Here is a 16,138-nt window from a genome sequence, read left to right as displayed (position 1 = left end):
GATTAAATTATTATAAAAAAATTTGAATGGAGGAAAATTTAATAATGATAGAAATTATTTTCATAAATAAACTTTTATTTGTCTTCTATGAATCTAGCAATAAAGTGAACTGTAGCGCCATTTTGCGGCGAAAACTTGTGGCTAAAAATTGAGGTTTTAAAAGAACGGGTGATTTTTCAGTATAATATAAATTTAAAATAAAAAATAAAAATATGCGATTGCAGCTTCGTTTTCAAGTTATTAACGATTAAACATTTCCTTATTGTGCAAACAGTAGAAATGTGAACGTACCATACACATCTACAAAACGTTTACACGCTGCTATTGGTCGACTAAAATTATCAATAACATGAGAACAAAGCTGAAATTCCATTTTTCACTTTTAATTCCGGTTTCACATTGTCTACGAAGAATTTCTGGAATTATCTGCAATACTAAATTGATAAGTAATCGGTCTTCGGTGTAGCAACTTTGGATACCGTTATGATCGCACATCTGCTGACGACATGTGAAACGGGCTTTACACTTTGGGAATCCTCGAACGTGTCGCACGGTCCACCAGAAAAAGTTTAATGGCCACCCGTGTAATTGCAAATGGCTGACATCACGATAGAGGATGGGCCTTGATTTCGCATGCCCAAAACTAACGGTTCGAAAAATGTCGTGTAGTGCCGACCCGCGGTATTTTTAACAGTGATTTTCATTGAAATTACCGTTACCGTTTCACGCGTCGAAACGACAGTTGGGTAAGTGTGAGAAAGTACGCGGGAAAAAATGACTCGTGGCCGGAGACACGCGCCCTCAGTTAAACCGATCCGGTAACCGTTTTGGAGCACGTAAGCGTGTGGAATTTCGAATAAATCGATAGCATTGTGATTCTACGTGTCCGCGATCCGAGAATTTCGTCTATTATGTGAAATGCACCGTGGTAACGTCGATAAATTTACTGAGTACAGGCTGTAACGTGTATAATCACGAGGAGAAGGTAAACAATGAATCCGTTCGCGCGGTATCTATTACATGCCGCGTGCTTTTCCTGCATTTCGTTACAAGTTTTCGATCGAATATTGTGTAATTACCGATCGTGCTTAAAGCGATTCGTTTTTCACGTTTTTCTATCGGACGGTTTCTACAAGTGGAATATCGATTCGTTATTAACAGTGCCTTTCTACATGAATTAGTTGTGGAATTAACCCTTTTACTTCAACATCTGCGGCATCCTACATCTGTAACATGCTCGCACGCACGCATGTATCTTGAATACGAAGAGGAAAAATGTACGATTATTGTGCTATTAAACCGTTTTGTTTAGCTCGACGCGGCTGGCGAAGTGACGTACGGTGTAATTGGGTTATTTTATCGTTTGCTAAAGCAAAATTATGTGGTTTTCTACATTTCTTTCTGAACCAATATCGTATCATTTATTTACTTGCCATATTTAGTCTCACGTGTTCGATTTTAAATAGAGAACAAATTCTCCGATAATACGGAAATATGGAATTAATAATCAACGCGAAAATTCAATTCCCATTTCTTTTACATCGATTTGAAAGTTATTATAGAAATAACTAAAAAGCCAAAAATATTTTATGTATTGTAAGCATCACTGCTCGATTGTATTGTTTACAAAACACTTGTCTATGAAATATTGCTGAAATATTGATTTTTTTTTAATTGCTTATAGGAGTAACAGATAAGAAACATTTGATACAAAAGGAAACATAACAACAATGCCTGCCGTGAGCATTTGTGACCCAGTAGCGGCCACGCTCCGCCGTACTCTGGAGACAAGTCAATCGAAAACATCAGATGACCTTTCAACGAATTTAGTTGGTAGCGCATCCAGGATCCTACAATCGGAAATTCAGTACACAGAAGTGGACGATTATCAAACAACAATTTTGGATCAACTCAAAGCCAAATACATTGTGCTAAGCTTACCAAACTCAGAGCATTCTGAGGAGAAGGTGAAAGACAGTGGGAATTATGGGAAGAAAAATGAAAAAGCATCTAAGGGGCCCAGTTTACCAGAACCAACTGTTACACTTTATTCTTCGAAGAAAATCACCTTAGGATGGAAAGGCACATTTCCTGTCGGAGCTGGCATGTACAATGTTGGAAATACTTGTTATTTGAACAGCACGCTTCAAGCATTGTTCCATGTACCGGCACTTGTTAACTGGTTATTGTCGGATTCACACCACACGTCAAGATGTGAACAAAATGGTGAGTTACAATAGATTGTATCTTCTCGATAATGTAGACCTTGTCAAATGAAAGCTGAAATTATAATATCATGTTTTTGTATTCTATCTTGATAGTATGTTAGTTTTAGATGCAAGTGGAGAGTGCCTTACCTGTGCGGTTGCAAAGACTTTACAATTTAGTCATCAAAAGTCTGGATGTGCTATTAAGCCATTTTATATATACAATAAATTGAAGCGTGAGTATATGTGAATTGTAGGATATTTGTCAGTGTTTCAGTTATCCTTATAAATTATTTTTTCGATTTGTTTGCCAGTCATTTGCCGAACCATGGTGCCAGGACAACAAGAAGATGCTCACGAATTTTTACGTTATTTATTAGAAGGCATGGAGAAAGCTTATTTAGCCAGACACAAAGCTAGCAAATTAGACAGTTACTCTAAAGAGACAACTCCTATTAATCAAATCTTTGGTGGCTATATTCGTACTGAAGTAAAGTGCCTACAGTGTCGGCATGTTTCTACTACATTTCAGCACTTTCAGGTACGTGTAAATTCAGAATTGAACAACATTGAATTCAATTCACAAATACAGTTAAATACACAGAGTAAAGCTAGGTGGTACAGTTAAGTGACTCACCCGGTATAATTAAAATATTTGATTATTAATTTCCGAGTCTTTTTTTTCGCAGGACTTATTGGTAGATATACGGAAAGCAAGTACTCTGGACGAGGCGTTGAGTAGTTACTTTAGTCGCGAACAGCTAGATAACAATGATTACAAATGCGAAGCTTGTAAACGAAGAGTTCCTGCCACGAAACAGTTCAGCCTAGAACGACCTCCGAAAGTGCTTTGCGTGCAGTTGAAGAGGTTTAGCGTTCTAGGCGGGAAGATATCCAAGCACATAGGTTTTAAACAAACAATTGATATGGGTCCTTATCTCTGGAGGGAGCCAGGGGAGCCTGCACAACCGCTTACATACAAACTGACGTCAATAGTCACGCATATGGGTCCATCGGTGAATTGTGGGCATTATACTGCAGTTGCCAAGGTTTCAACAGGCAATTATTATTCCTTTGACGATAATTGTGTTCGTCCGATTAGTTTGAGTAATGTACTGAGTACAAACGCATATATCATGATTTTCGAGATGGAGCAATCGACGCAATCTCAGGTTCAGAATCAACAGACTGTTAAATTAAATGGCACATTGACCATGAACAATACATTGTCCTCGCCTGGAAGTCCTATGAATAGAACCATAAGCCCTAAAGCGTCAACGTCTGGACTGATTACGTTGAACGGATCGATGAACGGCTCGACGACTGTTAAAGAGAGTAGCGAAGATTCGGAAACGAGTTCACAAGCGTCGGTGAACAAAATCCCAGATGCACAGTTCTCTACGCAGAAAGTAACGAATTTTATTGGGCCAGAGTTACCGCAGAAGATGCAAGACAAAACGCAACCGAGGTTAATCATGCACATTAAAAATGGCAAGATCTTGAACGAAAATAGTTTGGTCCCTTACGACGGATCTAGCGAAGAAGAAGATGTGATTTTCGTTGGGTCGGTGAAGACTAAAATGAATCCAAATACCGCGTCGAAGCCGAGCGTTCCCCCTAGTGGTACTAACGGCGTCCAAAAAGGGTGTCCGATAAAGACTGTTACGCCTAAAACGGTTCTCGCTACGAAAGACGTGCAGAAGTCAGCATCGAAAACGAATGGCAGTAATATTTCGCAAAGCCAAAGCAATGCAGTACAGTGTACAAAAACACAAAACGGTTCCAGCTGCAGCACCGTTACAAGTCTGAAGAAGTATCTGAACGGTCAGTCGGAAGCAAATGGTAAAGTGGAAAGCAGCAGTAGCAAGAGCAAGTGGCATCCATCTGTTAGAATAAAGACTGGACAGGATGAGAAAGTGGTTACAAAAGCGGCAACTAGTAGTATGAAAGGGTGGCAGGTTTCCAAGGACACATTTTCTCCTGCGTCGACCGCGGCGCCTAATGGGTGGTCTGTCACCGACAAGTAAGGGACTTTCGTGAAATTATAATTATTAGACTGTGGATTAAATTCTTCGAATATCTTCACAGTTTTGTCAGAAATGCATAAACTCTGCAGCCTAATAATTCCTTAGTATGGTGAACGGTTGATGTGACATGTAATTATTGTTTATACAGGGAGGATATTAATAAAAGCCACAATAACACTACACCGAGTGCAGCAGCCTTAAGGGACTTCAACGGAACGAACCATTCAGAGACAGTTTCCCGTTTATTAAAGATGTCCCATCGCGGTTATGGCAGTTCTACGGGTCAGTACAGCAAACGAATATTATTGCCGAATCTTCCACTGAAACCAGCACCCGTTCCTTCGAAATCCTCATCAATTTCTTGCGCTTCCATGTGTCGTCAATCGAACATTCCTTCGCAAAGTAATAGGATAAATGTACAAGGCTCGAAAATTTATAACAATTCAAATGCTGCAAAAGCCCGTCGTACGGTGATTCAGCAACGTTTATAGGAAAGCGTAATTTATCAAATCATAGTCGATCAACTTGTATTCAAAATGATATTTAAATTCGTAATGAAGGTACAATCTGTCAAGCACCAATATATTACAGAAAATTATATTAAATATTATTACTTCATCACTATCGAATGTTAATGTAAAATTCACTTTATTCTTACTTTAATAATTGTAACTGGCTGAAAATAATAGATTTCATTTTTGCCATAAATGGATAAAATCCGCAGTCTAGTTGTCAATGTTTGTTGCGAATAGTTTTATACAGGGTGGGCCAAAATCGTCAGCAGCTTTGAAGATATTCGAGTGGATCGATTCGAATGGGTCACCCTGTATGCGTTGTGTTTTTACGGATGTTAACAGTGTAATATATGCTTATATGTTTACAGTTTTAAATTGGAACGGGAACAGAACGCATTTAGACCGAGAGGTAGACAATGACAGACGGGAAGAGCGTAAGCGTCATTTGTACACAAACGACGACGATATAGACCGCGGCCGAGTAAAGAAGATGAAGGATCACCGAACATACGAAGACAGAAGTAACACAGGTTACAATCCTTTCCAAGAGTATCAGAACGGCAAAACGTGGGACCGGTCTCTCGATGGTTATTATCGGAGACAGTATTACAGCACTTTCAACCACAGTCGGCAACGACATGGTAGACCATACAGACCTGCACATTACCGATACCATAGTCATTCGCGAGCACACTGGCAACGGGGATAAAATAAACGGGGAATCATTATTGTGGGACAAGAAACTTGAAAAGCAATCTGATATCAAAAGACTTTGTTAGTTCTTCTATTGCTAAAGCAAATTGTAATTTTTTTCAACATGTTGAAACACGGAAACGCGATAGCGACCAATGCTAATTTAGACAATTAACGTTGGAATTAACTGTTCAACATTTATTGTAAAAGAAAAGTCGTGAAACTGCATGATAAACAGTCTTGCAGGTTCCTGAGAAAGACTTTTAAAAGTACTCTATCGTCCTTTTTGTAGTTCACACTGTGTCCGCGGACATTGGTACTACACAGGACAAATGGGGGAAGGGGGGATGAGTATCAGTAACTCTGCCAATCTTGTGTTCAAAACGAATGGAATTAAATTTTGAACGTTATTGATTTAGTCTTGTAACGCGTAATATCCGAGGAATGAATGGGCGATTGCGCCGATGTTTAAACATTACATTAATGACTTTTAAATACTATATCGATAAGAGTTTTACAACGTTCTCATTTCGTTACGAAGGTGCAATTATGTTCATGTTATTTCATTCGAATTACGTGATTTGAATTTTATTTATAAAAATTCTTTAACTCTCTCGTGACACAATAATTACAAGAATTTGAAGGAATTATTTTATACTAATCTTATAATATTTATAATATCGAGTATAACATCGGAACTAAAATTACAAGCATGGTATGCACATGTTACGTTTCACTTTGTAAACATCTCATTCTCGACTGATTGTTTGTCTCTTGTAAGATTGCTTCTCAATTCGACTTCGTTTCGGAGAACATCCTGTGTTCTTCGAAAAAAAAATCCGTCCTTTGTTTTTTTTTTCTTTTGATCGACAGAGATACTCCTCCCTCTTCAACCGATAGCCAAAATAGCATAATTGTGCAGCAATTCTTGGTCGAACGTTGCACTAAGGGAAATGATATTCTTCAGCGTATCGAGTATCAAAGAAAAATTGAGTTCATTATTGTAACCGTTGAGCGAAATATTTCTCATTAAAAATATAATGAATGTGCATACCTGTGAATATACGTGGACTCTGAATTTTTTTTATATAGTACTATACATACAATTCCAGAGTGACTGAGTAAATTGTGTATAATCGGAAGGAGAAGGTTTAATTATAAAGATGAGTAATGATACCGAGTTATTGAATTACTACTTAAAAACGAGAACATTGTAAATTACATAGTTAAGTGTAGAGTTTTAATAATATGGACTTCTTATAGTGCATTAAACATTGCAAAAAGCCATAGATAAATTGTTAAGCGAAGTGTAAAGAGGCCGGCGGATTTTGTCAGCTCGTTACATTGTAATACCTCGTTATATCATTCTACAAAACTAAATAGGAGCCAAAAGAAGATAAACATATATTGAGATCTGGCAATTATTAACGGATCTTGTCGATTCCCACTGATTATTTCGTTTCGGATGGTACATGCATTTGTCGTGTGCTCGTCGGACCTATATCTTAAGTATTAGACGCAATTTAATAATCATATTAGCTTGATAACGCGATAAACATAATAATATAATTATCATGATGTAACCTTGTAGTAAGAGGGCACGATGTTACTGCATCTGCGCTGAAGTAGGATAATGGTCATTTGCAAGGGACATGCAAATTCATGTATCATTTGCGTGAACGGATTCCGAGAATTTGTAAAGATCATTATGTTTAGTATTGTGAGCGTATGTGATGCCGACTATACAGCGGTGAATGCCAGATTTAATTTATGTATCAAGTATCGTAAAAAAAAAAAGAAATAATAATAATTAAAAAAAAAAAGAAATGTCGTCTGTACGATGTTTGGAATATCAATATATCGAGACGCGCGAGAATAGAGGACGGTAAAAATCCATAGAAACCGACATTCATTTACGCTGTAGGAGGAAAAATAAGACTATCGTGTTTTCGAGCGAGGATGAAACGTTCGTAGACACACGTAGTAATCTATTTTAGCATTTTATTAATGTTGCGTCTCGTCGATATTATATATCTCTATTATTTGTAACACCATCCGACACGTGTTTCTGGATATTCAGAAAAAGTGGAGTTTCTGTTGAAAAAGGAGGAAATGTCCCAAAGCGAGCTCATAAACACACTCGAGAGGAATGTGAGTATTTCTACGATTTAAAACTTTCATATACTCTCGGAACGAGTCAAACCCACCAATTACTATGATTTCGATTTACCTATAATTTATTTCGTGATCCAACCGGAGCTTTATCGTTTGTCACGAGAATGTCGAAAAACGGAATTGTATTGCATATACTACTATTAAAAACACGTATTCTCGAGCTATTTAGCGTAATACGGAGTTAAAGTAAGCGGTACAAAAAAAAAAGAGTTTGACGACTATGATTCGTGGATATAAAAAAAAATGGAAAAGTGCATTAACTTCTATCTGAAAAGAAACGACATAAAAGTATATTATAAATAAAGACCAGTAAGAAAACATAAGACTATTGGTGTTTATTTAGGTAGCGATACTGAAAACAGAGAATCGTTACAATTTAAGAATCGATCATGAATTAGAATCTAAGCTCATGGTATTCAATAACGTTTCACGGGGTCTCGAGAGTAAACTCGACTCTTTATGGAATTTAGCTGATGCACGTTATCCAGAAGGAAACGAAGTCAAACAGTTTATAGATAAGATTTCGAATTCGTGGACTTCCATTAATCGGCAGGTAATAGTACCGAGGCATTTTTTAATTACCAATTTCTGTTCATATACAAAGTGTTCAGGCAATTACTAATTAATAAAAAAAAAACCAACAAAAATGTTAGTAGCACCTTTCTCTCATATTTAACATTTAGGAGAAAAACATTAGTAATTGTGTGAACACTCTGCATCATCAAATAATAATGTAAAAAATGATTAAATTATATATAAGCGCAGATTTGTGATAAGAATTCTAAGATTCGCATGGCAAGTCGAACATTAAAAGGAGTCCCATTATCATTGCTACTGGATAAAGTAAAAAAAGAAGTCATTTTGCTGAAAGTGTGTCTGCAAGCTAATGACATTTCTTACAACCATGAGCATGCATTGGAGGGATGCAAGTTAATCATGGAAGTTGAGAGACTTTTGAATAGCTTAGAAAAATGTGATTATAAGGTAAGGAAGTTGACTGATCTTGAGTTGAGATAAATAATAGTTCAATGTTACTTTTCCTTTTCGAATTACAGTTACAACAGTATTTATCGATATCAAATATCATTCCGCATATTACAAAACTAGAGTCAATGGTAGACAAGTATGTTTCAAACATTGAGTTACTGCCCGTGCAAAAATCATTTTTAAATGATTTGAGCACATTTTCAATTGTCGCAAAGTTACTGACTGGCGAATTGCTAGGATACGAGCAATTAGATCCTAATCACATTCTTACAGAGAATATACCGAAGAAACCAGTTTTGATTATCAAGAATGTTAAACGTAAAATTATTTGTCCTTGCTAGCCAACATGAGGAGGATCGATTTCTATGTATATTTATTCATTTCAATTCCAACAAATTCTTTATTGTATACGTTTTCATAAGCAATTTCTATCCATATGGGAAGCAATACAATAATATATAGTTACTGACAAGAAATGAGAATGATTCTATCATTTGAATTAATATGTCTTTATTCACTTAATGACTGATATTTGGCAACGTGCTGCAAATTTAAAGAATAGAATTTACAGCGATAACTTTTTTATCTATACTATACATAATACATTACTTTACAATATACAAACGTACAATATATTTGAAGCTAGTCAGACAAACAATTATCTGGATCTCAATATTTAAGTCATTTAACACTGGGTTTACGGAGCACTCAAACTGACTATTCTACGTTTCTTTATAAAAATAACGAGAACGTGTTTATCTAAATTTTTAGCCATTTTTTTTATAGTATATATTCAAAGAAATAAATTTGTTGAATAATTCCTCATGTCATTTTGACGTAAACCTAGTGTTAAGGGAAATATTATAATAACAACACGGTATACTCGAGCAATTATTATAAAAAGGGAGCTTATTAAAACTGATAAGAATTGAATTTATTATATGGAGTATGGAAATAGAACCGCGTGTAGTGTTCATGGAATGAAAATGGGAGATCTGGTATAATATACATACATAAAACTCCAGAGTCATTTTTTTATCGTTAAAATGCTACAGTTCACTGGTAAGTGTGATATTGAATTTTGATATTTGAAGACTAGATTAGAAAATACCTTCAAGATCTGGTAAAGTGGGGGGTGCAAGTCTTAGAGTAAGGTTGTTACGCATAAATTCCGGTGGTAGAATTTGCTTATGTTCCTGTAAAACGACACCAATTAACATCATACTATTAACGTACGGTATAAGTATGTCGGAAAATCAATAACAAGAATAATTGTAATGTCACTTGCATGGAATGATCTAGTAGGATGCGTGATATTAGTAACAATGGGAGCCCATCCATTTGAGTTTAAGCATTTGTAACAAGACCTCGGTTCACCCAAACATTCCGAATGAAAACCATGACCGCAACTGAAAATTACTGCATAATCCGTGCACTGCGACAACAAGTGACGGCATATTGGGCAAATCAGCGATATGCTCGCACACGCCTTTCCTGCGTCGCTAAACATAAAAATACGAATATTTAAACAACTGTCAAAGTCGATCTAATGTTTAAGATTTGATACTGTTACGTCTGATACCTTAACGATTTTTTCAGTGCCTTGTGAAGCTCTAAACTGACCAAACGCGCAGTAGTTTCCACTAAAGTTTGCTCGTATCGAGAATGTGTAAGTACACCAGATAGTAATTGTCTTATGTCGCCTATTGTGCCACTCGTTGCCAGTGGATGTTTCAAAATTTGTTCTAAGACTATAGACAGTGCTGTTGTACCGCTCAAAAATTCTAAGACGACCCTCAACAGTTTCCCACTTAATTTTTCCACTGCAATTCGATACAGTTAATATTTATTTCAATTTATTTATAAAAATGTACGCACTGGACTGTTGGCTAAAGTGTACCTCTTTCATTGTTACTACTCGAATGCGTTTTAAGTATTGTTTCAACAAGCGGCATCCAGTCTAAATTTCCAGCAGACCTCCTGCACAATCCAGCCAGTTGTACAGCAGTATGAATCGATTCATTTTCTGAAATCTCGCTCTGGCAATACTAGAAAGAAATTCTCGTGAAATGTTTATTGATCTATTACACTAGTGTTTATTTCTATAAAATATATTTACCAGCTCGAGATTATTCTGAAATTCTTTCAAAAGAATGTCGAATGCATCCTGATAATTGCCCAGTTTTTCCAGCATTACAGCTTCTGCATCTTTATGATTTGCTTTTTGAACTATACTAAGTGCTTCGTTCAGTCTACAACCATGAACACCTTGAATATGATCAACGACCTGCATTAAAATAATAATTAATCTCCAATATTATATATTTTCAAATATGAATCGATTCAAAATTTTACTTACACATTCCGGTTGCATTTCGCACATTAATTCCAAATACTTTTCGAACAATTCAATCGAGAGCTCTAACGTGATGTCTTCTTCTTTGTATTGAACTATTTGATACAAAGCTTCCAGTAGGCTGTACTGCAAGTTTGGTGTGTTTGCTAGCTTCTCTATGATTTCCTGAACGTCATTTTGCATATGTGTCGCTAGAAGCATCGCGAATTGACTTGCATTGATACCCACTAGAGCTTTGACGTTGATCATTACAACTTCCCGTAACGAACTCGGAGAAAGTTGCTCCAACCAGGGCCAGATATCGTGGTGTCTGAATGGATGCAGTATCATGCACTTGCAAACTGAAATCCAGTCCTCCCTGGCGCTGTACAGTAACTCCGCAACTTGCATACTGTAACATTATGTACTGCGATACAAGTTACTATGTATGATGCTACCAGTATTAATAAAATTATGAAATTTCAGACTACCTGAAGGTAGACCACCCTGTATATATTTATGTAAACATTAACTCTTTACCATATAATTTTCTTAAGCTACGATATCGAGTTCGACTCGATATTATATGGCAAAAGGTTAATAAAATTGAAACATAACTTTCAATATATACTTACAAATTAGCTCGCTCAGCCAGATTAAGTAAAGTGTTATCTGATATATTACGCAATTTCTTCGAACGTAACAAGCCCAATATTGCGTTCTCTTTGTCAGTCTTAAGCTCTTTTGATGATCCCATGCTTGAATCGGTACATAATATTTCAATCATCTTATTTAACATACTAGGTTCCAAACTAACTGTGTTCTCCGCGACTTCGTTAGCTACGAATATAAGAACTAGATTTCTTTGGTCGTCGGCGATACAGTCGGGACTCCTTGGACTAAGCGGTGTACTAGGCAAGACAATATTCAGCAGTACGTCTATGAGCCTCTGTCGTTGCCTGAGACCCATTTCAGACGTAAATTCTGGTTCTTGAAATGCGATCGCTATTACATCGAGGAATCCTTTCGCATCGAACTGAAGCAACGTTCTCAGATACGGATATTGCCTTTCTGAATCATTAGCCAAACTCGAATGCTGTGAAAGTAAAGCCCTTAGTACATCCGTTTTTGCTCTTTGAGATTTACCCTCGGGAAGCTCGTCCCTAGGGAACCCACGACCAGCGAGGCAACAACTGGCATAAACCAGAATCGCGTTACCAAGTTGTATGACGTCTCGCGTTAAAGGATTTATCGAATTCGTTAACGAACTTTGTAAAATGGGTACTAGTTGATGAATCGGAGCAGTGAAGTCACCTAACGCTGTCGTTTGAAGATGAATCAATGCTTCCCAAATTCCTCGCTGTCGACAAATCGTTGTCACCTGCAAATTCGAATTAATTTAAATCGAATCGTATAGGATTTAATCTACGAACAAGTAATTGTAATAGACTGCGAATTTTTATGCAATAATTGTTTTTACTCACTTGATGAATGTCTAAACAATCAACGTCCAGTAGCACTATAATCGCTTGCAAGGAATCTACTTTATTCTTTTGATCGTAAACCATAACTAATTGTTGAGCAATTAACGGCGGTAGTCGCGGTCGCAAACTCCCATCTAACAGAGGATTTTCAAGAGCGTGCAAATAGCATGCTTTAAGCCCCTCCGACTCGGAAACTAAATCCCACAGTTTCCCGAATAATAGTTCTGTATTCTCTAATTGTATACAATAATCTACACATGTTGTGACTATCTCGGACTCTGCGTTTTCGTCTGTATTGCAACGATTCAATTCTTCCATGTACTGAATTAAAACCTGGCACACTTTGTCGCGTGCTATCTGTTTACGGCGTTGCTTCGAACCACGGAGACCGACGACTGCTTTCCCTTTATCTTGGTAGAAGGAGAGACCTAGAGCTAATGCTTCTGGAAATCTTTTCTGAAATGATAAAACATAACGTTGTGTTTTGGATTCCCGAGAATTCTCGAATCATCGAGACGAGAAACTCGTCTCGACCCGACCCAACATTTTCGGTTTTTCTAATTTGCAACAAACCTGCATCGTTAGATGTCTCAATCGTTCAGTCCATGTTCGTATGCACACTACATGTAAGCTTTTCGTGCCCAAAAGCAGAAGTTGCGTACCAAATGTGACCACGGTATTATAGCACGCTCGTTCACCAGCTAACGCCATTGCCTAACATCGAGGATAAAAACATTTATTATTCCCACCTCGGATAAAATTATTTAAGTGTCTAATGAATCTCTACCTTTGAGACATTTCCACCAGTGGACAGACCTTTAAAATGGCTAGAAGCATATGAAATACCAACACGACTCATATCTAAGGTTTCCAAATTATCCTGTGCTCTCACATCCAACAGATGTAATCTTTCTTGGGTATCTAGTACTGCTAAAGACCGTGGATTTAACCATCGTAAGTTACTTATTGTATAAGGAAGAGTCATCCTCCGTAGAGGAAACAGTTTCACTCTTGAAGAAGCTTCGGTGCACACCTGATTGAGAAATTTAAAAGATAGAAACTCTTGGCAATGCAATTATTTACTAAATCACGTAAAATTCCTACTTGATAAAAATGAACCACGTCGTCTCTTGCGAGTGCAAGAACTGGGTCGATTACACGAGAAGCATCTGCGGCTTGTATAACGACAAGTTGCCAGGACAATTGTGGCGGTGCTATTGGAGCACCGGACAGAGCATGTGTCAATACAACACGCACTCGAGGTCTTATGCAAACTACTAATACCTGAAAACATGTATATACACATTTAATGCGTTTTTAAAACGAATAAAGAAAAAGATATTTATACAAACCGTTGATAACGTTGCCATTGCGACCAGTGTATAGTTTTTAAGGGGGTGTGATGGCAGATGGTTCAATAGCAAAGGTTCTAATGTACACACTTCACCCTTAGACCCACTAAATAAACATCTACTATCACAACCTCGTACTCCCATGACTCTTGTAAAATTTAATTCGAAAACTGATCCTCCACTGTCACTGCATAATGCAACTTTTGGTGAATCTGTAAACTGTAAAAGAGCAGTGGTTTTACCACAGGAAACAGTGAAAGTATAAATTAAGTATACAAATTATATATTAGGTGAGTGTAAATCTTACTTTAACGTGTAGCACAGCTGTGTCAAGAGGATGAACATCGGTGAGTGTCCTCAATACTTTTCCATTGGAGCTATCTATCATTAATATATGTCCCCTAGCGAAACCTGCCAATACTCTGCTTCCATCGTAGTTAAAGCACAAAGCAGATACCGAACCCTGATGCCGTGCTTCTTGGTCACACCACCTTAATGTTTGGGAAGAATCAAAACCTAGAACCAGACCATGACTGGTACCAACCACTAGCATGTTTCCTCTAGCAGCAACTGCACTTGCCAAACCAGCATTCACTTTTTCCTAAACAAACATATTTATACAATTGTTAGATTTAATTCAATTTATACTCATTTTTGTTATTGCTTTTGAAAACTCACGCTAGCTGACACAATTTGTGCAGATATTCCTTTCAGTATAACATGCCTCAAAATAGCACCCGAACATGTTGATTGCGAAGTTTTATTTGGTTTATTTAAAGAATTCAATGACAAATGACTTCCTACGCTTGTTGTTTCACTGCTCCCCAATTTTTCTCCTGTTGTTAAACCGAAATCATCATCTGTTCCGGACAAGGAAGCGCAGTCTGGCTCTGTTAGTATACTTTCTAAGGAGGGTAATTCCTCCACAGCAGGTATAGCATATTCAGTGTTGTCCAACTATAGCAAATAGATCGTATTATACTTTATTTGTTAATCTAATTAGAAACGACGTCTATATGTACATTTAAACGAAACTTGAGAAAAAAAATTCATTCGATAAAGTAAGAAGTATGGAATGTTAAAAACTGAATAAAAAATGGAATTGTTGCAACTTTATAAAATGTAGTATGGTAATTATACTGTTAAAAAGACATGGTATAATAAACACAACAATAGAATTGGTATAGTTCTGAGAACATAACCTGCAAATTAGACGTGTCAAGGAATTTATATATTTATTACAGAAATATCGAAGGATATTTAATTACCTCTTCAATGTCTAAATTAATAACCTCTGTTGCCAGATATTCTTGGGACTCAACATCCGATCCCAACCCATTTTCAGCCATTTTTTATTCCACCTGTCATTCCACAGCTGATTTTCATGCGTGAGTATAGCAGGTTCTCACCGAACTATAGAAGGAACGCTCTGCAATAGATCTTCTACCATGTTTAGTATTAGCGCCCTAGAGGGCTCTTAACAACTAATTCGTATTTATGTAATTACAGATCTGTGACTCTTCCACAGACGAAACTTTATTTTTTTAAATAAACTTTATTTCTTAAACTTCATTTTTTAAAATAAAGAAACTTAATTTTATTTTACGAAACAGCGCCATTTCCCCGTAGCGGCAAAACGCTGAAACTTGTAGCCAATTAGTTTCTAAGTCTCTCCGGTGGATGGCGCCACCCGTCACTGCCGTAAAAAGAGTTTCAGTGGTTTGTCACTACATGGAATGGCGTTGTACGGACCCATTAGCTTGGCGGGAGATTTGAATTGTTTTCTGTCGCCCAAATATAAGAGTAGATCTCATCTTTAATGTATTTTCATGTCCTGATTTTGTTTTGTTCAATTGCGAAACAAATCGAAATTTAATCCACTTGTGGGAAATGAAGACCGCAGGAGTATAATTCACGCATTCATGTTTTATTTCTATACATATCTAATGCTCGTCGTCCTAACTTTACAATTAATTTTCGTCAAAGCAATGTCGTGGGTACGGGAGATCCTCTGTTTTTATTTAGGATACGTAACGCGAGATCGAGTCGCTCAAAGTGGCACACGCAAATCCACAGTCAAAAATATATTTCACAGTTGGATTCGAACGTGGCTGTTCTACTCTCTGTTCTACTCTATGTACAGTTTAGGAGAGCACGAGAGTTTCGTTCCAACCGCGGCGTTTGCCGAACGCATTTCGAAGTCTTATGATGTCTACCGATGTTTCAGTTCTTGTTAGAAAGAGATCGCGTTTTCTTTGGTCGAAACGGAAGTTTGAAGAGGTACCGCTACGTCGATTTCCATCGTTGGTGCCTCTCTTTCGGAATGGCGAGGCACGTTTGCGCACATAACCTGATCGAAACCA

At 37.1% G+C, this 16,138-nt stretch overlaps 3 protein-coding genes across 6 annotated transcripts; 2 read left to right on the top strand and 1 right to left on the bottom strand.

Annotated features, from left to right (window-relative positions):
* The first annotated feature begins 556 nt into the window (after positions 1 to 556).
* Positions 557 to 8,016, top strand: Scny (ubiquitin specific peptidase 36). Of its 4 annotated transcripts, XM_076802278.1 has the most exons (8): positions 557 to 746; positions 834 to 985; positions 1,685 to 2,226; positions 2,330 to 2,443; positions 2,522 to 2,748; positions 2,897 to 4,230; positions 4,383 to 4,516; positions 5,118 to 8,016. In XM_076802278.1, the coding sequence occupies exons 3-8, from the start codon at positions 1,731 to 1,733 to the stop codon at positions 5,456 to 5,458; spliced, it is 2,646 nt and encodes an 881-aa protein (XP_076658393.1). In that variant the 5' UTR covers positions 557 to 746; positions 834 to 985; positions 1,685 to 1,730; the 3' UTR covers positions 5,459 to 8,016. The 4 variants fall into 4 exon arrangements, with proteins under 4 accessions (XP_076658393.1, XP_076658392.1, XP_076658395.1 ...); XM_076802277.1 differs by lacking the exon at positions 834 to 985; XM_076802280.1 differs by lacking the exon at positions 834 to 985 and having other exon boundaries at positions 558 to 746; positions 2,336 to 2,443.
* Positions 7,534 to 9,481, top strand: LOC143362272 (uncharacterized). The gene is made up of 4 exons (XM_076802281.1): positions 7,534 to 7,593; positions 7,961 to 8,170; positions 8,383 to 8,601; positions 8,673 to 9,481. The coding sequence occupies exons 1-4, from the start codon at positions 7,555 to 7,557 to the stop codon at positions 8,943 to 8,945; spliced, it is 741 nt and encodes a 246-aa protein (XP_076658396.1). The 5' UTR covers positions 7,534 to 7,554; the 3' UTR covers positions 8,946 to 9,481.
* Positions 9,482 to 9,628: 147 nt separating this feature from the next.
* Positions 9,629 to 15,383, bottom strand: Vps8 (vacuolar protein sorting 8). Its single transcript, XM_076802276.1, has 15 exons — positions 15,044 to 15,383; positions 14,454 to 14,732; positions 14,083 to 14,376; positions 13,776 to 13,994; positions 13,528 to 13,707; positions 13,211 to 13,456; positions 12,997 to 13,137; positions 12,424 to 12,879; positions 11,575 to 12,320; positions 10,964 to 11,351; positions 10,724 to 10,891; positions 10,505 to 10,652; positions 10,187 to 10,427; positions 9,893 to 10,106; positions 9,629 to 9,800 (listed from the first exon to the last, which is right to left on the bottom strand). Exons 1-15 carry the CDS (start codon positions 15,122 to 15,124, stop codon positions 9,705 to 9,707), a joined length of 3,897 nt encoding a protein of 1,298 aa, XP_076658391.1. The 5' UTR covers positions 15,125 to 15,383; the 3' UTR covers positions 9,629 to 9,704.
* Between the last annotated feature and the right edge of the window lie 755 nt (positions 15,384 to 16,138).

The sequence above is a fragment of the Halictus rubicundus genome, chromosome 16 (genome assembly GCF_050948215.1).
Source record: "Halictus rubicundus isolate RS-2024b chromosome 16, iyHalRubi1_principal, whole genome shotgun sequence".
NCBI lineage: Eukaryota > Metazoa > Arthropoda > Insecta > Hymenoptera > Halictidae > Halictus > Halictus rubicundus.
Note: the sequence above shows the minus strand (reverse complement) of the source record. Positions and strands in the feature narration are given on the sequence as shown.